At 42.4% G+C, this 26,957-nt stretch overlaps 3 protein-coding genes across 11 annotated transcripts in view; all 3 read left to right on the plus strand.

Annotated features, from left to right (window-relative positions):
- Positions 1 to 13,200, plus strand: part of MAPKBP1 (mitogen-activated protein kinase binding protein 1) — a 97,579-nt gene extending 84,379 nt beyond the window's left edge. For 2 of the 3 annotated variants that reach the window (XM_021401658.1, XM_021401660.1), the window contains exons 27-31: positions 574 to 652; positions 2,152 to 2,462; positions 3,256 to 4,167; positions 7,461 to 7,546; positions 8,534 to 13,200. In XM_021401658.1, coding sequence (XP_021257333.1) covers positions 574 to 652; positions 2,152 to 2,462; positions 3,256 to 4,167; positions 7,461 to 7,546; positions 8,534 to 8,827 — 1,682 coding nt within the window. In that variant the 3' untranslated portion in view covers positions 8,828 to 13,200. The remainder of the gene's footprint in view (positions 1 to 573; positions 653 to 2,151; positions 2,463 to 3,255; positions 4,168 to 7,460; positions 7,547 to 8,533) is intronic. The other variant, XM_021401661.1, reaches the window with a different exon arrangement.
- JMJD7 (jumonji domain containing 7) lies at positions 13,372 to 22,028 on the plus strand. 6 transcript variants are annotated; one of them, XR_002440316.1, is made up of 9 exons: positions 13,447 to 13,574; positions 13,993 to 14,146; positions 15,030 to 15,283; positions 16,763 to 16,819; positions 17,359 to 17,454; positions 18,545 to 18,621; positions 19,568 to 19,727; positions 20,938 to 21,013; positions 21,405 to 22,028. XR_002440316.1 is itself a non-coding variant. In XM_021402168.1 (8 exons), the coding sequence occupies exons 1-8, from the start codon at positions 13,508 to 13,510 to the stop codon at positions 20,961 to 20,963; spliced, it is 891 nt and encodes a 296-aa protein (XP_021257843.1). In that variant the 5' UTR covers positions 13,447 to 13,507; the 3' UTR covers positions 20,964 to 22,028. The 6 variants fall into 6 exon arrangements, 4 of the variants coding, with proteins under 4 accessions (XP_021257842.1, XP_021257843.1, XP_021257845.1 ...); XR_002440317.1 differs by having other exon boundaries at positions 20,941 to 21,013; XM_021402168.1 differs by having other exon boundaries at positions 20,938 to 22,028.
- On the plus strand, positions 21,878 to 26,704 carry LOC110401266 (acyl-coenzyme A thioesterase 1-like). 2 transcript variants are annotated; one of them, XM_021402165.1, is made up of 4 exons: positions 21,878 to 22,011; positions 22,689 to 23,221; positions 24,117 to 24,319; positions 25,576 to 26,704. In XM_021402165.1, the coding sequence occupies exons 2-4, from the start codon at positions 23,005 to 23,007 to the stop codon at positions 26,176 to 26,178; spliced, it is 1,023 nt and encodes a 340-aa protein (XP_021257840.1). In that variant the 5' UTR covers positions 21,878 to 22,011; positions 22,689 to 23,004; the 3' UTR covers positions 26,179 to 26,704. The 2 variants fall into 2 exon arrangements, with proteins under 2 accessions (XP_021257840.1, XP_021257839.1); XM_021402164.1 differs by lacking the exon at positions 21,878 to 22,011 and having other exon boundaries at positions 23,061 to 23,663.

Raw genomic sequence — 26,957 nt, forward strand, 5'->3', positions numbered from 1 at the left:
GTATGTCCCCATAGATGGCATGTAGTGGCCTCTAGTGGTATGTTAAGACATAACAAATGTCACAAAAGAAAAGGCTGAAATACTGGGTGGAGGGGGAGAATAAGAGGAGACATCAGAGTGGCAAAGGAGCTGGTTAATCTCTGTTGACTAACTCCAGAACAAAGCGTATCTTTCTAGAATTGATAATGGTTGCACGTAGCAGTATCTGTGTGAGCTGTCTGTTTTACTAGTATTGTTATTATTTTTCCTTTGATTGGTTTGTTTTCTGCTTGATGCCAGTGCCTCACAGTCCTACAGGCAAGATAGGACACAAAGGGAAGAGAAAAAGGAGAAGGCGTACCCTTAGGGAGATCAGCAGTTTAAGGCAGAGTAATCTAAGTATAACAGAAAAGGCAAAGGCAACGAAATTATTTAATTCTGTTGTTTTAGCTCAAAAAATCCTCTTGAATATGGGGGGAGGGGGGAACACATTCAACAGTCTCTGTGAGGAGAAAATGCATATATCAGAATGTTTATTTGTTCTGTAACTAAATTGCTCCTTTTTTTTCCCTCTCATTTAACCAAAATGCTTAGGTGGTTCATGTAGGAGTCTGGAAAGAACTGAAAACCTCAGCATTTCATCTCGCTTTCTTTCCCAGTCTCCAGCTCTAAGGTATGGTTCTGCTTGTTTTGAGTGTGTCTGTCTGTCTATTTTTATTAGTGTGCTGAGGTCTTGTACTAGGTCCTGGGCCAAATTAGAAAGCAGAGTTCTGCACCTGGCAGGTTGGTTGTATTTTGGACAGGCTGTCCTTTGTCAATATAGCTGCTTGGTTTCTTCCTAAAGCATTACTGTTATTTTGTACTTCTTCCTCTTTTGAAAATCTGATTAACTGTTTTGTGATTAATACCTTGATTGATTAAGCTGGAGAAATCACAATCATCTAATTTACTCTTGACCACTTATGCTCTGTTTATTCTTTTGCATTTCATTCAGCTTGGACAATGAAAGTAGGCTTATCAACTTTTCCTTTGTTTTATAGTCCTTTCTTGACTCAGCCTCATTTCTCAGTCCCATCCCTTCATAGGGTGCTCTGGTCTCATACAAAGCCCTGTGGGAATATTATACTTCCAGAAAATTCTCAACCCTAAAGCATCTCAAAAAGTATCTCCGAGCTTTTTCCCTTGGTGTTTAAAAAAAAAAAAAAAAAAAAGAGGAACAAAAGATAGTGGTGGTGTAAATAATTCTGTTGATTCAAGTATACAAATGTTTAAAACAAAAACTTCCTTTTATTCCTCCGAAGTACCAACATGGAATCTTGGCTCAAATTAATTTAGTTTAATTGTATAGAATGGAGCTGGGTTTAAGTACATCTGTGTTTTACCAGCTACTTCTAGATTCAACGCATTATGGAAATTTTTTATCATTGCTTTGTTCAGATGCAGCTGTTGCTGCTGTCAGGAGTGCTTCTTAATCTGTTTTCCATTGGAACCTCATGTTTAGGAAGAAAGTCATTGGTTAGTTATTGTGTAAGCTTTTGGAAACTTGCAGTGGTGAATGAAGGAAGTTACTGGCGCTCTAGAGATGTAATAAGTGAAGTAGTCCTAGGTTATGAAAACTTCTATGCTTTTAATCTGTCTGTCAAACATGCCAAATTAAAAGCTGCCTCCTTTCTGAGGTAAGCCCACTTTACTTGTCTGAAATGGTGAGGAAACAAGACTTTCCTCTTGAAGATACTGACCAGCTTTCATAGTAATTACATTTTGATAAGGTTACAAAAATATGATTCCTTTGTCTTGGAGTATCTTAGAATGTAAATGAATTTACTGTTAGTAAGGTGAGCTAAGTGAAGAGACATGACCTGACTTTACCCATTCATCCCTCTGCCTGGAACTTTTCCTTCTATCTTGCCTTCACCTTTTATGAAGCCCCTCCCTGAAAAATTGACCCAATGTTACTTGTGATTGAGTAGCCTGAGGTAAAATGCTTTAAGATCAATACATCCAGGGATAAATAGAACTGTTAACAGCTTAGGGCAGTTTTGCCTTTAAAAAGTCCATATAGGGAAAGGAAAGGCATTTTATCCCTGAGGAACTGGTTTAATGCATGTGCTTGTTTGTCCAGGGCTACATACATACTTGTTTTAGTTAGGATTTCTTTATTGCTTTCTCTAGGCGCTTGTCACTCTCCTCATCAAATCTGATACTGGATTCAAAGTCCATTGAGCCTCCAGCTCTGACCAGTCAGTTTACTCCAGACCTGCTGAAAAATGACAGCGGCCATCCTGGTGATGCTTTGGAAAATAGGCACCTCTTGGATAATGTAAATTTGCATCGGGCTGTTTATGCCCAGAAAAAACGCAAGTCGGCTTTGGAGACCAGCAGAGTTGGTATGGCTCCTGGGCGAGTTATTGCATCCTTTCCAGAAGGCCCTATGAATGCAGTGATGAGAAAGGCACAATCAGTTCACGACCTTGTTCATGAGGGTAAGGACTCCAATTGGAATGATGGTATAAACTCAGAAATGAAATGGGGAGTTTGAGTGGAGATTAAATTTTTGTCTTTTGTGTTACTGAGCTACAGGCTTTGCACGTCTTTTAATTCTTAGCCCATCAAGGGAAAATATTTTCACTTTGTAACACAGATGCTGGTCTCCTAATTAGTAGTTTCCAATATTTGTCTGGCAGCTGTAGGAGGAGAAATGCCAAGGGTGAAACTGGCTATTTGCAAAGAAATCTCCTCCTGTTTTGAGTGGTTGCTCCAGACAAAAAGTGAAGCTCCCTAGGGTGAGGAGGGGAGTAAAAAGGGAAAGAGAGTGCAGTAAGAGGGGAGCTTACTGTATATATGCACTCTGTGTGAAAGAACCCCAGTTTTGAAACAGTCAACTCAACTGAGCCTTCAATAAGCACTAAGATTGCTTTTAAAAAATAAACCTTATCACCGCAACTCCATGCATATGTGAGTGGATTAAAGAACCGACTATTTTTTGCCTGCTTCCTCTGCCTTCTTCATTAACAGTCATCATGGTCTGAGGTGTTCTGGCTATTTGCTTTAAGAACAGGTCTCAGGTAAGCAACAGTGTGTCAGCAGGATGAGGGATGGGGAAAAAAGAAAGCTGTTGAGGCTTGGTAATATTAACCTGAAGTAGCAATTTTGTACACCTCCTCCAGAGGCTGAGCTGAGGCACGTAGGCTGAATCAGCCCTGTTACTTTCCAGTTTTGGAATTCACTGTAGGCTCTTGTCTATTTTTGGCATGTTTGTCTGTTTAATTTTCACAGATAAGGGTCCTGGAGTGATACCTTCTGCCAAGCAGCGTCCTCATACTCTTATGGTGGTTGAGAAGGATCCCAGACCTAATAATTGCAGGGCGTTATCATCCAGTCTGTTGAAGATAGATGGATCTGGTGCTCTGCTGGCCAAAGATGTCAGGGCTGCAAAACCAAAGTCCTACATGAACCCTACAACCAGCTTCCGGGCTAAGATGTCAAGGAGCATATCTGTAGGGGAAAATCTGTACCTTGGTTACTCCACCGATGTGTTGACTGATGGGAGGACTAGCCCTCCAGTGGCAGAGAAGGCACAGTTCAGTCCCATAGCAGATGCTGAGAAGACGAAGTTAACAGTAAAAGAAAATTATCCAGTGAAGCCAGCACTTCAGCCAGTTGTAAACTGCTCGTCTCCCAAGTCCTTTCACAGCAAGTTGGCGTCATCAAACCGAGCACACCTGATTCTCGACATTCCTAAGCCATTGCCTGATAGACCCACACTGGCCTCCTTCTCACCCACTACCAAAACCAAAACCCTCCTTGAGCCACAGTCTCCACAGTCACCTGCTGGGGCCTGTAAAAAGAAACCCTCATTCCCTGAGGTCCGAATCTCCAAGAAAGAGAATCAAGCTGCTGGGTCTCTGGTTCCTGGTAGAGAGAATTCAACAGGACTTGCTAAGGAGAGCCCAGTAGAGAGTCCCATCTCAAGGACAGGTTGCCAGTTTGAGCCAGGGGTCACAAATCTAAAACTGAGGGAATTTTCAGAGCTCCAGCAACTGAAGTCTCCTGAAAGCACACTGCCCAGGTGTAAGGAGAGGATCACCGGCATCGCCTGTGTGCTAGACAACCAACCTGGACTTTGCCCACTAGACCCCATCAGGCCGAGGTCTCCTACATCTGTAACTGCCTTGGCACAGGTCTCAGGTGTGCATGGATACCCATCTCTTATCTTCCCCCTTCTGTCTCCTGTCTTTGTGAACCGCCTCACGATCCCATCACATTTCTTTACGTCCAGCTTCTGGCCTGTCTCGTCCTGTCTGCACCTGTCTCGTTCCATAAGCCATCCCCTCAATGGTGAGACTCTTCTTCAGCCTGACATCTTTTTCTGAGTCTTTAATTTCCATTTCCTCTGAGTCTTATATCTGAATGGTTGGTTGGTAGACTTCAGCAGTTGCACCGAGGTGCAACTGCACAAGGAGCTCAAACATTTCTTTGGTCAGTCTTGAAAAGTGACATGCTAGGAATCCCCAGTAGTACATGTAGGTTACACCAATTTTGCTCTTCTCAAGGTATATCTGACTAGTAAATGAAGGTGCAGGCCACTAAGTGTTAGCTGGACCTAGCAAGTTAATAGTGACAGTGATGTTATGCCACTCAGCTCAGTCCTCACTTTGTTGATCAGTGCAAGTGTGCAGAGTCCAGAGTTGTTTACCTGCAGATTTGTCATATGACAAAGGCTTGGCAAAAGTTAATTCCTTGCTGCAGCTATGTGTAAGAGCAAGGAAGTGAGTGCTGCTATCATGTTTCCAAGCTGGGTGTGCAGCACATATGCAGATCTGTTCTTTGGGTTTGAGAGAATAAAAAGCGTGGATTAATTTTTAAATTATCTCTAATTTGGAGAAAAAGTACTAGCTGGGAAACTATTTAACGTGCTGAGAGAGCTCTTGAATCTGTTACAAACCCTGGTTTAAGGTACTTAAATCAACTGAAAACTAGCTGGTAACTTGAAACTGAATCATAAGTCCTACCTGCCAAGGCTGCAGTCTCCAGTGATTTTTCTTTTGTGTTAAAACCTGAAATGCCTTCCTGAATTACTCAGCTGAGTTGTGCAGTATGAAGCTGGATGTCAGCCAGTGCACTGACACCTTGCATGCTAGGGGGACTATACGTTGCACAGTTTTATAATCCTTTTGCTGTCTTCTTACTCACATCTGAGAAGGAATACCTCTGAAATACTTTAATCAATGACTTTTTGTGGTTCCCAGCTTGTCTACCATTCATTGCAACGTTTAAGTGCAGTATCTCTGCACCTAAGCATTGTAGAGAGATAATCTGGTTTTGCTTAAACTTTTTCTTTTTGCATTTCTGGAGGGATCAAGCACCGTAAGACTGAAGCACTGGTGCGCAAAATAGGAAATGTGTTTTGTCTGATGGACTTACTGTTATGCTGTAGGGCAGTTGCTCTGTTGAACATGGAGTGTCTGAAACTTTCAAACTCTAGCCCTTACTGAGATGAGGTTTCCTCTGACAGAAATGCAACTTAAAGCTGTGGAATCATTTCTACAGTGGGAAAATAATAGTCCTATTGTTTGTAGACTTCGTACTGAGTTTTCTCTTCTAGACTTGGAAATCAAGCAGTGGATGTATCACATGATTTTTGTAGAGTTGCTAGGAATCTGTTTGCGGAGTTAGAACAGATGGTTCAGAGAAAAGGGCTTTTTTTGTTGTTTGCTTTTTAAAGCAGCTCCCAGTGCAGTGCATGCCCTGTCAGTGTATTTCAGAAGCATCTTTCAGTCAGTACAGTGGATCCACTTTTTTTTTTTTTTTCCTCATTGACACCTGTCAGCCTTCACCTTCTTGGAAATTGCTTTTTCCTAATTTTTACTGGAAAAGCTGTAAAAGCTGACTTTTGCTGCGGACAATCTGCTGTGGTTTCTGTGGATTGTAATGTGGCAATTTAGACTAGAACTGCAGGGCTGGCAGTCAGAGACCTGTTCTGCTTCTGACTTGCTCTGTGACTTCTGGATTCCACTTAATTTTTCTGTCCTTCAATTTTCCTGCTTGCATAACGTTTGCTCTTAAGGAGACTTAACTGTTTTTGTTAAAGCATTTTGACAACTACAGTTAAAATGCCAAAGATATGTTGAATACTGTTGCTGTGTTTAATATTCCCCACTGGTTTCTGAAGAGCTCTGCAGACAGAAAATGCCTGTTATTCAAGCATTTGTATTTTATTTGTGACCTTTCTCCAGACTGGCATCTCACAGAACTGAGACCAGCATAAAAGCATGATCAGAGGAGAAATCCAGGAACAATAATGAGAAGGAAGAACTGGTTTGGGGGAGGGGGAAAAGAAAAAGGTGGGAGGGGGTAAGGCAAAAAAAAAAAAAGCAGGGCAAGAATCTTGGATGGAACTGAAGCCCACTGTGCTCAAACTCCACAAGGCTGGGTGATTCAGGAAAAAGAATGCAGATGGATTTGTTCATGTCCCTTTTTGTTTTTCAACATATATTTATGTACATATCAGTGGATATTCTTCTAGCAGTGTTTATACATCTTCTGTATGTATTCATGAAATTAGAGAAGGTCCCCTCCTGCCTGTTCAAAGATAACCGTTGTGAAGTGCAGAAATAATAGCAGTAATGTGACTAAGTTCTGTTTTTAGGTAACTGAAGGAAGTTGAATGCCCTTTGTCCAGGCCTTTGTAAATTGAAGATAACTGCAGATTGTGTGTGTGTATGTCACTGTCTTTGTTCATGATTTATGTCTTAACTCATGAAAGTGTTTATTTTATTAAAGCCTTGCAGGCCTTCAGCTCTGATGCTTTGGAAGTATTGCCCAGTGAGGGCTGGAAGAAAGCAGTGCTTTTCAGTTCCTTGCTTTTATTTTCAGTTTTTGAATTGTGGTGTCACAGTACTGTGGACCATTCAGAAGTGTTTCCTTTATGATTGTGTGTTACTCAGCAGTCCTCTGGAGCTCAGTCCTCACTGGAGAACACTCTAATAAGTCAATGTACTCCTTCGTTCCCATAGCTCTTTGTTCTATACTGTGCAGAACAATATATAAAGGGGAGTATGTAGGTTTCAGACTAGGTGGATGCCAAATTAGAGGCTGCTAAGATCACACACCTTTGCTATTGGAAGACCTGATTTGAAGTTGAATTTAACTATAAATGAGAATGGCATACATGATCTCTATAATTGACTGTAACAACATTATGTAATCTTAACAGAGACCATTACTGATTTTGAAGAAACTAAGCCATGGAAAAACAGGAATGTTTGAAACAAGAAGCATCTGTCAATAATATGAAGGAAAGTTCATGTAGAACTTTCCCATTTAGTGATAGATTCAAACCAGCCCAAAAACTGAATGAGAAGTGTGTGCACGTGATCTTTTGAATATGTGATAAGAAATGTTTTTTACCCAGCTGTGAGATCTCAGATATTGAAGTACCTGTACCTTATTTTAAATCTTTATTTTTTCCTCCCCTTCAGAGTCGTGCATCAGTGTGGAGCAATGTGAGCATGTGGTATCTGAGCTCCAGGACAGCATGCGCAAAGCTATTCATCTTTACCGTGCGGTGAGTGACCTTGGACACAGGATCTATTTTTGCAGATTGTCTTTACAGCCCATGAGCACTGAATATGTGCGCTTACACACTTTAAGAATTCTCTTGACTGCTAGTTCAGTGGCAGAGGCTTCCTGGCTGTCTACTTCTCTGCACCTAAGATTGAATTTGACAGGCAGGGATTCTTGATTTCCATCTTCTGCATTTTCCAGTGGCTTGTTATGGTATTCTGAGCAAATCAATTAACTTTCCAAACTGTTTTGTTTATCTGTAAGCTGAAGATAACAGTATGCTCTTTTTCATAGGGGTATTAGGGAATTAGTTAGTATTTATACTGTGCCTCAGAGATACAGAATATTATAGGAACTTTAAATTTTATTATTCCCTTCTGTTTTCTGTCTTTGCCCAAGAAACGGATTAGTAAATCATCATGGGAATCCAGCATGCAACCACTCTCCTCTCCCCCTTACTGCTAGACCATCATTATGTGCAGAGTTGTGTAACAACTCTTGTTTTCTTTGCTTGGCACTGATCTGCCAAGTTATACTGATTGTGGAGCTTCCACAGTGAGCTTCTGCCACGTGTTCCTCTGCGGCTTCAGTCTCAGTTCTTGCATTAGCTCTGTGACCTCTCTGTGTTCCTGTGACCAGGTGCATTTGGCTGACAGAAAAAAGAAAAAACTATGGCCCTTTGCTACAGCTGGGCAACAGCCTCTTAGGCCTGGTACAAAGGAATCACCATCCAAAAATATGCTTCCCACCTCTATTCTTTTGGAGTAGTGCCTCTGTTTCTTGTGTGACTAGCTGTATTAGATGCATATTCTGCTATATGATTAAATTGGTAGTCATCCCAATTCAGGCGTGTTGAAGAAAAGGACACTGGGTGGTCTCTATATCTTTTTCATGGCTTCACTTCCCAAAAGGGCTGAAACTGCTTCTTTGTGCTCTACCTGACACCCAGCGTATTCTTTTTTCTTTTCTTCTGCTTCTCTGTTTTCAGGTGTTAAATGATACGGAGTCATCTACTGACAAAGATAAAATAGCAGGCCTCCTGACAGAAACATTTTCCTTAATGAAGAAAGAGTTGGACTCCCTGAAGGATGAGGAAGAAGTTCCGAAGGTTAAGGAGGTACTGACGAAGCCACAAGATACTGCTAAGTCGCTAAATGACAAATGTGGTGCCAATCTACCAAGTCCCAAGAGTTTAGGAGATGAGCAGACACTAGCTTTACTGGAACAATATTCGGAGTTATTGTTACAAGCAGTGGAACGACGCATGGACAAAAAACACTAAAAGTGGTGTCCTTCAGGTGTGTGTGAATACACAGAAATAATCCGAAGAGGAGGACCACAGAGAGATCTTCAGACCAATGCCATCATCACACTGGTCTAGAGCTGGTGGGGTGACCTTTATAAACTGATTTCCTCAGGCCCCTACAACTGACTTGCTGTAATTCTTAGGAACGTGCTGGCCACAATTTTAACATTTTTTTCCTGATGGTCTTCAATTTCCTGTCTCTAGACAAAGTTTTGAAAGAGGAGTTTGGAGAAATTGCCGTGAAATTTCTTCATAGCCAGGAGATCAGGATGTTTGACACCTAAAGAAAATCTCATTTATCCAATAAATTCTGAACTGCTGACAAAAAAACAAAGGAGTCCAAGTGAAGCCAATCTCTTCTTCTCCAAAGCTTAAGGAGAATCAAGAAGCAGACTTTTTATGAGTTTATTTAATAATTTATTTTTTCTGACTGTTGCTCTTTGTCACGTTTGTGACTATTATCTATCCTTTAACAAAAAAAAAAGTCAATCTCTTGCCATATCCCAGCGAGAAACAATCCCTGTATTATAAATCTCCAAGAGGGAGACAGGCTGGAGTGTCTGTGCAATTAATGAACTGGTTTCTGCTTAAATTTTGTCTTGCTGTTCTTTCTTTTCCTCCCATAGTTTGTTACTTGGAGTAATCCTGCTGTTGTCATGACTACTCTGCCTGCTTTTCTCTTTGTTTCACAAGACAATCCCCATACTGTATTTTATCTGCATTCGCCTCCAGGGGGAAGACTCCACAACCCTTGGACCAAGCTTTGGAGTTTACCGAACAAAATCAGTAATGATATTTTTAATCTGGAATTTCATATTATGTTGATGTTCTTCAGACTAGGTTTTTCTGCAGACATTTTAAAAAGGAGTTTATATACAAATAGGAAAGTTCATTTCAGCCACCTTTCATGATTAGGAATTGGATATCAACTTCGATGTTATCATTACTGGGAAATTTGGGGATATGATTTATTTGTGGAGAAGTCACACTGAAAGTCTGGTTTCCATCAGCATAACTCTGGATTTGAGAGATCTTCAGTACAACTGCTCTTCTGTATGATTTGTTGATTTCACTGTCTTGATAGAAGATTTTATTTTTCTTGTTCTTCCAGGAAAGCAGAATACTTACATCCCAAGAAAGCTGGGATTTTGTAATTTTGTCCATTTTGTAATTCTCTTTCAACTACCCATAGAAAATGATTTACCAAGAACATCATACCAAAATATTTTTGAATGTGATTATTGCCATTCCCCCCCAGCCTCTTTTCGTTAATTACTTGATTGACAAATGGAAAGTCATCGCCTCTTGTATTTGTGTGTACAGTAATCTTCTCACCTTCTCTCTAAGCCTGTGCTAAGTTTTGTTTGTTACAACTTAAAACTGTCCAGTGATCTTTTATTAGTCAATGATAAGCTTTAAAACAAACAAAAAAAAACCCCACAATTAACCAACAGTAAAACTCTTCAGCTCCTTTGCCCTTCATTCTCACTCCTTTCCACAATCTCTGGATTTACTTGCATTTATTTTAAGGCAGAGAAGTGTACTCCCTCTTTATACTCCCAGTTCATAAAACTAATGCAAGTAACAAGCTTCCATGTGAGTGAGAGAATGCTAGCATCTGTGGCGTTCACTTAAAGCTGGCTGGACTGCATCAGTTTGTTCTGTGGGCTGAAGGCTTGAAGCAGGCTTCTTTCATTTTGCTGTGCTGGTTGTCATCTCTTTGAAACCCTATAGCACTCGGAAATGCAGTCTGTTGGCTTGCATTGTTTTCTCTTTCTGTGACTGGGGATTTGCAGTGCAGCCTTTTTTACCACTGGGCCAGCCAGACTGTTGTAGGATGGCTTATTTCTTCAGTATACTCCAGGGCTGAATAATCTGCAGTTGACACTCTTCCCCTGCCTGATCACCGCTGCTGAGTACTTTGGGATGTGGCAGTATGCGGAGCACTTTCAGAGCTATCCAACAGCTGCTGCCCATGATGTAAATTTGCCTCAATCAAGTGCTACAGGTGTCCTTGCTAACCTTTCCTTCCGTGGATGTGTACTGAAACTTTAAAAGTGTTATCTTCTAATCCTGCCTCATCACTCTGCTATGCTGAACTGATCGGTGTGCTGGGTCCCATAGGTGGAGAGGTTTTTGCAAAAACAGACAAACTGAAACGTATAGAAACTTTGTCGGTTTCCTTGAGTGAAAAGGTGTGCTGGAGATGCTATAAGTGGAATGTCTGTTGGCAGTTTTGCTGGGCTGTGATGGAGTTAGTGTGAGTCAAGCTTGCTTTTGGGATGATTAGTTCCTCTTCTTTCAGACTGTGAACGCATGTCCTAGTAACTTCTTGCTGTACTGGGACCTCAAGACACTCAGGTAAAATAGCAGCCCCTTCAACCCAGGTATCTTTTGGTACTGAAAATTATGGTTTGAGGGTTCTTTATACTACTTCCTTGTGCAGTTTTATTATCCATTTCATTATTTCAATTATGAGGTAGTGACAAAAGCGGTCAGAGCAAAGTTCACATCAAACTGTAGAGCAGCAACACCAACAAGTGCAACTTGCATAGCGATACAAAACAACGGTCCTTGGAAAGAAGATGTGTGAAGCAAATAGGATTTTTAAGCTGATCAGGGTAGATTTTGCTTCTGGGAGTGGATTTTGCTTGGGCATCATGGCTGCATGCAGGAAACAGAGGTAAATTCTGACTGGAATGATGGTAAAAGAGGCATCAGGCAAGTGGATGAGCTGGTGGAGGGTGGTTGTGTAGTTTAGAGTAGAGTAGTATATGTAGGACATTCAGGAAAGCAGAGTAGAGGTAGAGATAGTCTTGGCACAAAGAACACTGTTTGGCCAATAACCATGTAAGATAAAGTACAGAAAAGCTTCAGGAAAGTAGACTTAGGACTGAGCTGGTGATCTGTAATTGCTGAATGAATCAGGTGTTTTTTAAAATGTCCTATCAGGCCTCTTGTTTCTTTGCTTGCTGTCCTCTCAGCAACTGTTTATTAGAAGGCAAATGTGTCAGCTGCCCAACTTTGTTCGGAAGTTAAGAACTGAGAAGATCAGTTGAAGAGATGCTAGTTCCACAAGTGTGTTGCTGTTTAGAATTTAAGATGAATGCAACTGTCTCTTTCCTGCTAAATTCCTATTGCTAGCAGTCAGAATATTCTTAAAAATTCTAGTTTACAGTGCAAAGCACAAATGAGATACATTTTGTTGCACCTTGTGAATGTGGTTTGCTACAGGCTCTTGGCTAGGCCAGGCAGAGAAAAACAAAATGGTAATTGCTTGGAAAGTGAAAAGGCCTTTGGGAGGAATTAATAAGCTTGAGCCTATCCCTCCTACTGGTTTGTGATCCCTCTTACAGGTTTGTGTGGGTGTTAGATAAAACCAGATGCCTGTACTAAAATGAGCTGTTTAGCATAGTCTGCATTAAGAATTTAGACTTGCCTATCTTCCTTACATGCTTTTTTGTATTCTCATAACCAACATTTGTGGTCAAAATGAGAATCGTGTAATTTTCCCCATCTTGATTATGAATAGCATTGCTTGTAGGACCCTTGCTTTGTTGTTAGGCCTCTGAGGTAGTGCAGGGGAAGTGCAGCAGGCTCAGTGTCATTTCTGGGCAGTGGATGCAGCCTCCCTCAGCGTGCCCAGGCTATGTGTTTACGTGGGTTCTTTGTTTCTCCTGCTGTCTCTCTCAGGTGTCTTCTCCTTTCTCTTGGCTCTCCCAGGTGATGGTTGGGGCAGGACTTAGAGATCCTTCACGAAAATCCCCCATTTTGCAAAATCCATCGCACCCTTGTAGAGAAACGCCCCGATTCTCTGGAGCAGAAACTTACAAACTTTTTTTTAAAGAAAGAATATGTATATAATTATATATAAGAAAAAAATACAGTTATTTAAACACTATTGGTAAATTCATGCATGTATATGGTGTTCCCCTTCCTCCCTGCCACCCCTCCCTTGGATGTGCAGCATCCAGGCTACTAAATGACAGAAACCTCATTAAATAAGAGACAGGTCTTGCGCTGCCTGTGGGTGAGCAGGTGCTGCCTTCCGTGGCTGAGCGTGCGTGGTGTTCCTTACAGTGTAGGTCGTGGGTGTGGGCTGTGTGCTCAGCTGGGGCCCTGCTGTAAGGATCGACAGGCACCGGGCAGCAACTCTAGGAATAAGCCATGTCCTCTCTGCATGTCATGTGGGCATCCGACAGCTCTGTGTGGGCGTCAGTGCTCCCCTTCTCCTTCACCTGTATAAAATAGGGGAAAAAGAAAAAACAACAACAAAAAAATTCTACTCTCCTGATTTATTTATAAATGTTTTTATACTTCTCCCTCTAAATAAAAATAATCATTTTAAATGTTTTTTTTTTAATTTGTAAAAATAAAAACCATGTGCTCTTCTTTTTCTTTTCCTTTTTTTTTTTTTTTTTTTTTTTTTTTTTTTTTTTTTTTTTTTTTGCGCACTGTGAAGCGCCCTGTGCGGCTGCTGTTTTTAACTCTGTATTCATTTGTACTCCGTGTCTTAGAACTGTTTCAATAAAAACATGGTCATTTGGTACAGCCGTTGCTGCTGGGGGGGGCAGCACTGCCCTGCTGGGGGGGGCTGCTTCCTCCGTGCCGGGGGCGGGGCCTGGCCGGCGACGCCGCGCGGGGAGGCTGTGCGGCATGGCGGAGGGCGCGGCGCTGCGGGCTGTGCGGGGCTGCCTGGCCGCCTTCCCGCGGGAGGCCCGCGGTGAGCGCGGGGCCGGGCCGGCCGAGCGGTCGGGGGGGAGCCTGGCGGGAAGGGGGCGGGAGGCCTCGGGGCGGGCCGGGCGGCCTGAAATGGCTGAGGGGGGCCCTGTGTAGGTGACTTTCCTTTGCACAAAGTAGCAAAGCACTGTTCCAGCTTCTGAAAGCCTTTTTTGTGGTATCTGCATTTGTTATCTCCGTGGTAACTTCAGGGTGAATCTCCTGTAACGCGCTTCGGCTCGCCACGCGGTGCGGCTCTCGTGGGCCTCGGGAACCGCCCGGCACCACAGCGCTCTGCAGCAATGTCCGTGGCTTTAAACAGGGCGACCGCGCCCACGGGCACCGCTCGCTCTTGGTGGTTGGGAGCTGGAAGCCGGTTAACGTTCTGACAGACTAAAGCTGTTTCTCATTTGCTTGGACAGAGTTGGGGTGGATGGAGGCTGTACCGTATCTCGATAGGCCTCCGTGCCCGCTGGAGTTCTATCGAGAGTGGGTGAGCCCAAATAAACCCTGCATCATCCAGAATGCTATTGGCCACTGGCCAGCGCTGCGCAAGTGGACCTCGGCGTACCTCAGGTATCGGAGAGCTTCCGGGCGTGACCCCACGGAAGTTTGCCACCGTGAAAGGCCTTTTGTTCACTTGCTTTCATTGGAAGTTATCCCAGTGTCCTCTGCGGGTCTGCATGAAAGCCTTCACTCTTCTCACCAGACGTTCGAAACTCGAGAAGAATTTTCATCCTACAAATACAGTGCCCCCATCAGCTCAGATTGAGTAGGAAGGGCGGGATTGGAACTGTGTGCAGGCAATAGGCTGTGTTATCAAAACCGAGAGCGTTCACTGTGCTCCCTCTGCACCTCTTGCTTAGGTGGGGCTGAGTGCTATAAAAACAGGCTGACCTGTTTGTGGCCAGCTGCATCTTGGTGGTTTTTTGTTTTTTTTTTTTTTTAAATAACGATGTGCATTTTAACAATGGCTGAGTTTTTGAAGTTAAGATACTTTTTAAAATTAATTTTCCCATTGAATTAAGGGCTGTTGGCCTCAAAGCGTCTGTCAGTTTCTGTCCACCTTTCCTCCTTTACTGATATTTCTTGAACATGTGGCTGCCCAGATGTGGCTGGGTGTGAGGGAGTATCAGGCTCTGGCATGATTCATGAACAGAAGTAACAAAAGAGCACTTTATGCTTCTGCTGAGCATCGAGGAGCAACTTTGTTGGACTCGCCTGTTAGAGTGGAAGAATTCAGAGAGGCAGAAGATACTCCTCTTGCCTTGACTGCAGGGAGCAATTAGAGCAGGGTGCCAGTGTCCACACTGGGCAGCAGAAAATCTTGTCAAGAGACACCCATCCATGGAACGTCAGGTTTCTTGCTTCTGCTGCCCATGAAATGTGTTGTTCAAGTAAACAGTGTCCATAGGAGTGAATCAAGGTCTGGCTATAAACTTCTGATTTATTTTTGCAGGGAGGTAGTGGGTCCCAAGGTAGTGAGCGTGGCTGTAACACCAAATGGTTATGCAGATGCCGTGTTCCAGGACCGTTTTGTCATGCCAGAGGAGCGCCAAATGCCTTTCATGGACTTTTTGGACATTGTGGAGAAGAAAGTGATCTCCCCCAATGTATTCTATGTACAGAAGCAGTGTTCAAACCTCACCGAGGAGTTCCCTGAACTGATGTGTGATGTGCAGCCGGATATACCATGGATGAGTGAGGCACTTGGTAAACTTTCTGTTTCTCCTATGCTGACTAAAATATGATGTATTAAGCTTTAAAGCAATCATGCTGTATACATGGGCAATGGTAGTTCTGTTGCTGGTTGCCACAGAACAGCCTGATTTAATCCCCTCAGAAAGCTGAAGTGGTAAAATAATCATAGAATCATAGAATCGTAGAATTAGCTGGGTTGGAAAAGACCTACAAGATCACCTAGTCCAACCATCCACCTACCACCAACAACCCCACTAAACTATGTCTCCCAATGCTATATCTAAACGTTTCTTGAACACCTCCAGGGACGGTGACTCCACCACCTCCCTGGGCAGCCCGTTCCGGCGCCTGACCACTCTTTCAGAAAAGTAGTATTTCCTAACGTCCAGCCTAAATCTCCCCTGGCGCAACTTGAAGCCATTCCCCCTCATCCTGTCACTAGTTGCAAGAGAGAAGAGGCTGACCCCCAGTTCACTACAACCTCCCTTCAGGTAGTTATAGAGAGCGATGAGGTCTCCCCTGAGCCTCCTCTTCTCCAGACTGAACAATCCCAGCTCCCTCAGCCGCTCCTCATAAGGTCTGTGCTCCAGACCCCTCACCAGCTTCGTCACCCTCCTCTGAACACGCTCCAGGGCCTCAATGTCTTTTTTGCAGTGAGGGGCCCAAAACTGGACACAGTACTCGAGGTGCGGCCTCACTAGGGCTGAGTACAGAGGGAGAATGACTTCCCTACTCCTACTGGCAACACTATTTCTGATACAAGTCAGGATGCCATTGGCCTTCTTGGCCACCTGGGCACACTGCTGGCTCATGCTCAGCCAAGCGTCGACTAATACCCCTAGGTCCGTTTCCTCCACACAACTTTCGAGCTACTCTGCCCCAAGCCTGTAGCATTGCCTGGGGTTGTTGCGGCCGAAGTGCAGGACCCGGCACTTGGTCTTGTTGAACCTCATCCCGCTGGCTTCAGCCCAGAGATCCAGCCTGTCCAGATCTCTCTGTAGGGCCTCTGTACCCCCAGGCAGATCGACACTTCCTGCCAGCTGGTGTTGTCTGCAAACTTACTGAGGGTGCTCTCAATGTCCTCATCCAGGTCATCATAATCTTAGTGTAATTCTAGTTTTGGGTTTGGAGTACTCCAAAATCGATGTCTCACTTTATTGGCACCATCACAGTGAAACAATGTGGTGAGAGTGCTGTACAGCACTTCTTTCAATATAGTGGCTTTTTTTTCTGCTTTAGTCATGTTTGGATGGAAATTTGTGTTGTTGCTACCAAAGGTAGCATAACAAACGAGTGTACAACCACCCTCCTGTACAAGTACAGGTGTCTTTTCCTACCACTGCTATTTGCAGTGGAGACTGTCATAGTTAGGAACGAAGCTGAAGGACAGAAATAAACCAAACTGGCAGAAAATTACGTAAAATGCTTGTCAACATGACACTTCAGATTGCTTTCTTGTTAAGAATGTTTTTCTGTTCCCTAACCATACAGGGAAGAAGCCTGATGCTGTGAATTTTTGGCTTGGGGAATCAGCTGCTGTGACATCTTGTAGGTATTGTATGGCACTGCCAGTCTTTTTTGTGCTTTCAGCACAGGGTTAAGTGGGCTTGGTTTGAGTTAGTGACACAGTAGAACAGCATGTTTGAGAAGGCAGTTCTACTTTAACACACGTTTTTACATTCTTTCTCTGAAGCCTTTCGCTGCTGTGTTTCTGGGTGCATCTTCCTGACCTTGCATCAGGCAAAGGACTGATGATTTCTGTCCTGTCAGTGATGAGGCTGAGTTATAAATCCAATCAGATCTTTCTGTACCAGTTTGTGTGATATTTTCCCAGATAGGTTTTTGTGACCTGTGTTTGTGTGTTACTGATAAGGGGGTTTGGAATGTTTTTAGTTGAGTACATTTGCTACAACATTATATTGTTCGTTTCCACTCCCACCCCAATGACCAAAAAAAAGAAGCATCAAACTGATGATGGGAAGAGAAGCTGGCACTGTCCTTTTACTATTGTTTCTGTTGCAGAGAAGGAAAGAACACTGATTTTTTTTCTCTCTCACCACATCTCTTTTTTTTCTCCTCAATCTTAGTACATAAAGATCATTATGAGAACTTGTACTGTGTGATATCTGGAGAGAAACGGTTTCTACTGCATCCACCGAGTGACCGTCCCTTCATCCCATACGGTACTAAATTTACTATAGATATATGTCTGAAGACTGGAAGGGGAGTTTTAAATACTGAAGGACACGAAAACAGAGAGAACCTGCTTATACCGTGTTGTTCTTTCCAGTGCTTACAGAAATCTCTATTGCATGCAGCATGTGGTTTTATAAGACAAACATTATTCTGAGGTCAAGTTTTCACGTCCTGTAAAGGTTCATTGATGCTCATGGCAGTCTCTTCAGCTTTAGAATATTTGTGTCCTATGTTTTGTCAGTGTTTAGCATCATCATCTTTGATGTTTAAGAGCTTTGGATTCTGCCTGTTTTTTTTTTTGTCTCCAGAAAAAAAGCCAGAAAACTGAAAAGCAAGTTGTAATTTAATGAATGTTTAAGTTACTAACAGAATCCTTGAAAACAAGGGAAATGAAAAGAGAGATTCTTAAGGCAGCATTACTTTGCTTCGCATGGGTTTTCTCTCTTTACTTGTTTTCCTGAGTACACAGTAGGTTGTTTTGTTGGAAAGGTCTGCTGACAGCTTGACTCAGTGCCTATTAAAATTTTTTTTTCCTATTCCTTGATTTTTCAAATATCCAGATGAGCTAAATGTACAGTGCCATGTGACATTAATATAATTCTGCCTAGGTACTAGAGTGGCTCTGACATTCTAATTATACTGCTTTTATTTTGTTTACAACATTGTCATATGATTCATACCTTGTAAAAAGAAGTTGCTGTTCAAAAAACTGAGCAGAGGTGATGCTTACATTTGGTAGTGTATAGCAAAAGAGTGACTGTCTTTTTGAACACTGTTTTTTCTAACTCCTTGAGGGGCTGGAAAACCACAAGCAATGGAAGCAAAGCAGCTTGCACCGTCTGAAGCAGGTGAAGAACTCCTTTAGGATAAAATTAGAAGTGAGAGACTAACCACAAGATGTGAACAACTCTAGTAAGGCTGTCTTGCTAGACTGATCTGAGAGGAAAAGAACAGAAAATAGAATACTGTCTTTTTTCTTAATTTTTCTGTCATTCAGCATAAGTGTGATGTGCCCTTCTATTAATGTCTCTGAGTACTACTCTCAGTTGTGCCGTTTAATTCTTTCTTTGATTCCAGAGCTCTATCAGGCAGCAACTTACAAGGTATCAGAAGATGGCACATTTGAAATTGTGGATGAAAAGACTGCAGATAAGGTAAAAATGATACAAAGAACACACTCATTTTGAAAAGTAAAGCTAGGTTTGGACGCTGCTGAGCTAACAGAGGTTTTTGATAGGTATTTAGTAATTCTTCATTATTTGAAAGAGTAACCAGACTTTTCATTTGTATGTTATTGTTTGCAAAGGATATCCAGTTTCCAGGGGAAAAAAGACACACATTACTGCACTCCCAAAGCCACTGATGTCGTACGTTGTCTGCCTTACACCAAACTGAAATAGATCCAGTAAAGGACTTTTAGATGAATCAACAATAAAGAAATTGATTTTGCTTTAAAGCAGTATCAGCCGCTATAATAAAACATATATGTCACAGTGAATAGATGGTGGTTTCTTAGTTGTAGCAACATATATTTAATAGAATGTGTAGACCTAGAGGCACTTTACAAAAAGTCAGTATCCTCTCTCTTTTTGCTTGTGCAATGTGCTAATGCTACAGCTGAACTTGAGCTGGGATGTTTTCTCTGTTTCCAGAGTGGTGCTCCTAGAAACTCACAGAAGCTTTCTTGTAATTCAGTGAGGTGCGGTGCTTAGGTTTGTGACTGTTGGGCGCAGAAGTTAATGCAGGCAATGGGGATGTTCGAGCAGGAAGGGGGGTGTTTAGCTGTCAGGAGTCAAAGTAGATGAGAAACTTTAAGAAAGAATTCCTAAAATTGGTAAGGCATTTTGAGAGTTATGCCTCAATATTTAAATTTGATATCTGACATTTAGCAGCTTTTCCTTAATGAGCACTGAAGGAGGCAAATTTTTGCATCCTTGACCTATTCCCAGTTGAATGTGGAAAGCGAGAAACACATCATGTTTTTTCTAGGCAAAAATAACTGTTGCATAACTAGAGAGTTTAGCTGTCAGTTGTTTTTCTGGAATCTTGCTAGAAATGCTTGCTGGGGTTAATGCTATATGCATACCCATTTGCTTTTAGGTGCCCTGGATCCCTCTGGACCCTTTGAACCCGAATCTCGAACGGTATCCAGAGTATGCTCAGGCAAAACCTTTGCAGTGTACAGTGAAAGCTGGTGAGATGCTATACCTCCCTTCTCTCTGGTTCCACCATGTTCAGCAATCACATGGCTGTATAGCAGGTAAAATACATGGTATTTCTAGCTTTATTTTTGCACTGGACTGGGTGTTCAGATAGATATCCCATAGGAAAATGTAACTGGTACCAAAGGTCCCTATAAAATCATCTGCCTCCCTTCAGAAAGAAGTAACAACCTCAGAAGAAGCTGATTCTGTTGTGTGCCATGAGACTTACCTTCTTGCAGTCTGTTTTGGTTATAATTTTTAGGACTGTCAACAACTGTTAGGGATGTGGCAGAAGAAAAAGTCTTTGTTAAATCAGGAGAATGAAAGCTAATTCAGTTTTTGTTTATGATACAGAGCAGAGTATTTGGTTGTGTAGTCTGCTAACTGCAAATTTACATGCCTTTCACGAAGAAACTGCATGTAGTAAGTGATATCAGTACATCAACAAAAATGCTTTGGAGAAAGAAAAGGAAACCAGAAAGTGTATGAGTTTTAGGCGTGGATGTAGACACAGTGTGAAAGCCACTGTGTTGTTGTTATGTGAGCTGAAATTTGCCTTGACTCTGTCTCTTACCTTGCTAATGAGCTCATGCTTGTTTTACTATTCCCCTGTGCTTATCAAAAGCCTTGTCTTCATCCTTCTTGTAGGATGTATCTTCATCTCTCTATTGTTTTTTTTTTTCCTCCTTTCCCAAGAGAGTTCCAGAATTTCAAGCATTGCAAGTGGAGGAGTGGGGATGGGTGGGAGCTAGTGTGAAGTATTATCATTATGTCCTCTAAATTTTGCAAGGTTTGCAGAAGCTGTTTTGCTATCCTTTGCTTGGAATAATCCTTCCTGCCCAGACAAAGTAAAGAAAGTATTGTGAGTAACAACATTAGTATTTGTGCCACAGTGCAAATATTGGAAACCATTTTTTTTTTAGCAGAAGTGATACTGTGATAAAAAGACAAGCTAGCTGTAAGGTAGTATTTTCAATTTTTTTTTCCCCGTACTGCTGCATCAATCCTTAAAGACTATTTAGAAAAAGTAGAGTTGTTTGCAGCTGAAAGCTTCTGGCCACTCTTTTTTTCTGTCTAACAAATACTAAAGGGTTGCCGTGTTTATTTGACCTTTTGACTGTTAACTGCACTGCAGTCTGTATGTACTTTGAAAATCAATGTTGTCTGGGTCTGGTCCAGTGAGTGTCTGAAACTAGTGTATATTCTTCTCCAAGATCCATTGGTACAGTATTTTACTGCTTGGCTTATTATTTTATTTTTTTTTAGCAGACATTACACCAAATTTAAAATGAGACACTGAATTATAGCACTGTCCAATTAATGACCATTGTGAAGTAACACGGTGAGTTTGCCATCTGTTACACACTCAGAAAATGAGAGGTTTCTATCCAGATATTAAACTTCGCAGTTTATTTGCTGTTTTTGGTCTAAATAGAAGCACACGTGTTGTGTTCATACAGAGTTTGCCAAATTTTCCTGCAAGGAATTCCCAGTATAGAGTCTGAAAAGGAGTTAGTTTGGTTGAGACAGAGTAGCATTGGCAACACTACTAAAGAGCTCTAATGTTTGCTTACCTTATGTTTGGCTGTAGTCACAGTTCTGCTCATTTCAACGTTTGGTCACTAAGAACAGAAAACCTGTACTAGCTGAGCTGTCTAAAACCATCTGTAAACATGTTTGCAAACCATTACATTACAGCTTCAGGAATGCCTTTCTTTTTTTTCTCTCCTCAGTGAATTATTGGTATGACATGGAATATGACCTAAAGTACAGCTATTATCAACTGCTAGATTGTCTTACAAAAGCCGTGAAAGTGTTATAACAGAGGTGGGACGCTGGAACTTGCAGTCTTTCTCTCTGGTGTGATACAGTCATCAGCGTCTGTGGCTGGAGTTCGAGCATGAAACAAGTGAGAAGAGCTAAGCACTGAATTATCTTCAGCAACATCTGTTGAACAAATCATGGCTATTTTGCTTGATTTCAGAGTCTCAGGTCAATTGGCCAGGTTTTCTGGCTTGTAAGTAGAGGATTTGACATCAGAATTTTTAGATCTTTGCGTATTACATTGGTGATGGTGAGCAAAATAAAACTTGAAGGGAAGGAGTCTGGGTTTTAGAAATCCCTGAGGAGAAACCATGACATTAATTCAGATCTACAGGTTGTTTTCCTAACAAGCCAAACGGACAAGGAAGGATTTGCTCTGCCACCCGTGTGTGCATCGGGCTGCATCGGTCCAACATTTATTCAGCTTAAGGCAAAAGGCCTGTCTGGGTGTGATTCATTAAGTTCAGCGGCTGTGGTGTTTTGATGGTGAGAACTTAACAACTTCTGCAATAAAAGGTCGGTTTAAAAGTTTACATCAGTACTAATTCTGACGTTTTTCAAACAGTGTGATGTGTGACATGGAAAGATCCATGTTGGCTATTATCCATGTTAATCCACGTTTTCGTTACCCATTTTTATTTTGTTTCACCTTCGTATTTAAATACAGCTTCGTTCATGTTAAATACAGCAGCTTCGTTCTCTTACACCCTCAGTGGTGATTTTAGAGTTCCTTTTGCCATTTCTGCAGTAAATCTGGATATCACCTGTGGATGTGGTAGGATGTGGTTTTGCAGTTTGTGGGGAGTTGACTGGGATGTTCTTTGTCACTAATAACTGCCTAGTACACAGTCAGTCAAGTTGTGTGAACCAGGAACCTGCTCCTGCAGCCTTAATTCACTTCTGTATTTCCACTGAACAAGATGAGACTGCTCACTACATGTCGGAGACCTGCAGGGCAGGAATACAAGGCAGTTAAATGGGTGGATATTGCAAAAATGTAATATTGTTGTTTATGATTGGTGGAGGTTGGTATTTATCAGCCAGTCTTCAAAGAGTCATTAAAAACATCAGGAAATTTTATTTTACATGTATTAGTCAGGAAAATTCAGATACCCTTTAGAGAAGATTGACTGCTGTGAAGAAAAAAAAAACATCTTTTTTTTTACTTTGTCTGTTTTTTTCTTTTTTTAAAGGAATGCAGTTAAAACCTAAAACATCATTTTGCCTTGGATTCTTGCCCTTAAATGACTGCAAGCTCAAAAGAGATTGAAGGCCGACCTTTGTTTCATGGCTAGATTACAATGTCACGTTACTCCAGACTTTGCAGTTTGAATTTACTGCACCTTGACAGAGGCAGCTGACACAAGACAATATGATTATCTTTTTTTGCCATTTGAGGTTCAGGGTTATCAGTTTAATCTTTATATATCCTGAAATAAAATGCACGCCGGGAGCAAGTGACAGCTTCTGTCCCTGCAGGTCAGTGGTTTGTGCAGGAAATCTGAGACGATGCTTTGGAGCCGGCGTACTCCGAACTACATCTCCCATCAGCCCGTGCTTGCTGGCTGGAGGAAGCTGTCACTGTGCTTCCTTCTGGACTTTGGCAGGGATTTTAAGCCTGGGAAGCTGCAGACTCCTGACATTCTCATTTCACGCAGCCTGATTCTCGCCAAAAAGCAGCAGGCTCCTCTCCCCTCCCCTCCCGCAGAGCTTGATGGCGGTGCAGGTGACCGTTCTGCCTTCTCCCAGGTGTCTGTTCGATGACCCCGTTCAGATCCGTGTGACGGGACTCCTGCCACAGCAGGCGGTCACGCTCAGAGCCTGCCTTCTGGATGAGGGTGGGGAGCTCTTCCAAGCCCATGCTCACTACAGGGCTGGCGGCAGTGGGGAGCTTGATCTGACCCGCTGCCCAGCACTGGGGGGCAGCTATTCTGGAGTGGAGCCCATGGGATTGCTGTGGTCTCTGCGGTCCAAAACGCCACATAGGCGGCTGGCAAAGAGGAATGTTCTGACCCCTTTCTGTGTGGACTTGGAAGTGTATGAGGGCCACGGGGACATGAGCCAGTTGCTGGGAAAATGCACCCATGAGCGGTGTTTTTTAGGAGAGGGAGTGAAGAGGATTTCAGTCAGAGAAGGTCGGCTTAAAGCAACTCTCTTCCTCCCTCCTGGTGAGTTTTAATCCCGTTCTGGTTTTCTGTGTGTTCCCTGTGGCCCCTGGGTACACTCAGCAGCCCAGAGTAAGGCCCCTGTTAATGGTTCCCTCAGCTGGCGCTAGGGTGAATTCAGCTTCATAGTTAGCAGAGAACTGATCAGTGAAGAGAGACTCTGGAAGTCAGATTCCATACTCTGTGCTGCTCAGAGAAATGTTTGAGATAACCCTTACAGGAGACTTGCAATGATACATCCTTAAGGAAATAGTACTTTCTTGTCAGTTAATCCAGCTGGGAAGAAGAGTCTAATGACACTGTGTGTGTGCCTGAGAACTGACATGTAAAGCTTCAGAGGATTATTTACTTTTGGTATCTACTGTCTTGATGGGTGTTGAGGGGTTGCTAATGCAAGGACAGCTCTAGAAACTTTTCTCTGTGACTCTATATATGCATATATTGCTTTCATTGCAGGACCTGGACCGTTCCCTGGCCTTATCGATTTGTATGGATCTGGAGGAGGACTTGTTGAATACAGAGCAAGTCTTCTGGCTAGCAGAGGCTTTGTGACTCTAGCTCTAGCTTACATGGCCTTTGAAGATTTGCCTGCTATGCCAGAGATTCTTGAACTGGATTATTTTCAGGAGGCTATAGACTTTTTGCAGAAGCAGCAGCAGGTAGGAGACAAATTATGGTACTCTTCCTACTGGAAACTATTCTCTAATTTCCTAATGTGAAATGCTATATATCACTGAATGCAGCTGGGTTTCTGAGGTGAAGAAGGAGACAGCATGTCTGAAAGACAGTATGATCTTAAATGGAAAAGAATGTGCCTCAGCTCCAGTTTTGCAAATAGTTGGATAACTGCTTTGCAGAGCACCTTATGGCCATCTGTGGAGTGTTGTTATGCAAACCAGTATTTGTATAAGATTTACATCGAAGCAGTTCCTGGACTAGTGCTGCTTAGCACTAGTGAAATCCATTCACTTTTTCCACTATTTCTGAAGTGTAGATCTTTGATTGTGACTAAGTTTCACAGGGCAGTAGTAGAACACTGTAACAACAGAATCTCTTAAAGTTGTAGCATTGGAGAGTATGCCATGTTTTTAAATGCTGGGGTTATATTTGAGTAAGTACCTGGAATGAGAAAGACACTTCTGTAGCAATATATCATTACACTTTAAGCAAAAGAGACCAAGAGAAGTATAATTTAAGCTTTGAATGGAATGCTACTTAATGTGGTGTTCATTTAACAAAATTGTTATTTCCTAGCACGTGGATACGAAGGATTTAGTCAGTTTTGAGGGCAGAATTCAACCTTGCTGTTTGTGTTGTTCCTCACAGAGCTGTGAAACTTTCAGAGTATCTTACAGGATGCATTACAAGGTGAATTTGCTGTGAAGGGCCTTCACTATAATAAGTTCATTTAAACAGTTGTTGAACTTACTCAGCCCCAAGCATAATGAACTGTATGTGTTTCAAGACATAACAGAATAGGTCAGCTGTAGCAGAGTTTGAAAAAACAATGTCAAGAAAGAAAATCAGTGCAAGTAAACCTATGAAAAAGCAGTTCTCCACTGGGGATCTGAAGAGAGAAGGTTAAGATGAGTTTCTGGAGGCAAGAGCAGTAAAAGGTACAGCACTGAGAGGAATTATCAAGCCAGGATACTGAAGAAGCAAAGAGTCTTTGTCTATGGAGTTAACCAGGAAGAAAAAGTTTTACAGGGGAGGAAATGTTGAGGAGCTGAAGAATTCATAGTCACTCTTCTGAGGAGATCAATGAACGAGTGATAGTACCCAAACAGAGAAAGGGAATGGGTAAAAAAAATTAGGAGGTTTTAATCAGATGAGGAGTGAAGAAGCCAAAGGAGAGATGTTATGCCAACCCAGGATATGAGTAGTTGATAATGGCTGTTTCATAACTGTCTTTCAGGTGAAAGATGCTGGGATTGGCGTTTTGGGCTTGTCTAAAGGAGCTGATCTAGCCCTTTCCATGGCCACATTTCTACCTGGCATCAAGGCAGCTGTCAGCATATCTGGAAGTGGCTTTAATTCTTTCATTCCCCTACGGGGAGATGGCTTCACTCTTCCTGCCCACCCATATGACTTGGGGAGAATGAAGACCAGTGAGGAGTCTGGTCTTGTAGATTTTTCAGATATCCTAGATGATCACAGAGACCCAGCGACTTGGCATAGTCGCATTCCCATGGAGAAGTCCTTGGCCAAGTTCCTCTTCCTGTCAGGGCTGGATGACAAGAACTGGAAAAGTGACCTTTACTGCCGGGATGCTGTTCAGCGCCTTCATCAGTGTGGACAGAAGGTGGAGTTTTGCTCCTATGCTGGAGCAGGGCACCTCTTGGAGCCACCATACCTGCCTCTGTGCCAGTCTTCAATCCACAAAGTGCTTGGGGTGTTTGTGCAGTGGGGAGGGCAATGGAGGGAGCATGCCAGAGCCCAAGAAGATGCCTGGCACAGGATACAGGCCTTTTTCTGGAAGCACTTGATGAACTCAGACATTCCTAAGAGCAATCTGTAGTGCATGTATTGCTGTCATCAGTGGTGGCAGGATTAGTGTTTAATTTCTTACTATATTAGGGCTGAAATCTTCCCAAATAATTTCCCATTTTTGAATTTTTTGAGTAGCATCTGGCCCCAGGTGCAGTGTAGACTGGCACCATCTGAACTGCCTATGTGCCAGAGTCATCAGAGAAGATGCAGCTTACTGACATGCAGGTTGCATCTGTACTGAGCTGGCTTTGCCTTCAGTCTGTCCCTCTCCCCTGGTAGCAGAAAATATTCTCAAAGGAGAGTCCTCCATTGAATTATATTACACCTTTAACTAACCTAGAAATAGACAGTGGTTTCTTGGGACAATACATGAGTACATGCGCTTACCTTTCTTCCTGGTATATTATTTCCTCACATTTTTGTAGAAAAATGATGCTACATTTCAGATCTCCACTGTGTGAAGAAGCACTCTTCTGATTTATTCTGAAGTGCGGTGATAACATTTTTTTCTGATACTTCAAAAACCAGAATAAATGAGTCTTATTGAGGTTACACTGGTGGTATGTCCTGCTGATTCCAGATATGCTTCATGTCAGACTGAAGTTTGCACTGCACTACTCAGTAAATATAATATGTCTGTGTGTATGCACAGTTTACTTGAATTTATATGAATGAAGGCTTTGACTGCCTTAATGCCTGTAAATACACAGGCAGTGATCCTAGTGTAGTCACAAGCTATCTCTTCTCCTGGCTGAAGAGTTCTTGTACAGTTCTTACCTCTTATCACTAAGAGGAGGGGGGAAATTT

The sequence above is a fragment of the Numida meleagris genome, chromosome 6 (assembly GCF_002078875.1).
Source record: "Numida meleagris isolate 19003 breed g44 Domestic line chromosome 6, NumMel1.0, whole genome shotgun sequence".
NCBI lineage: Eukaryota > Metazoa > Chordata > Aves > Galliformes > Numididae > Numida > Numida meleagris.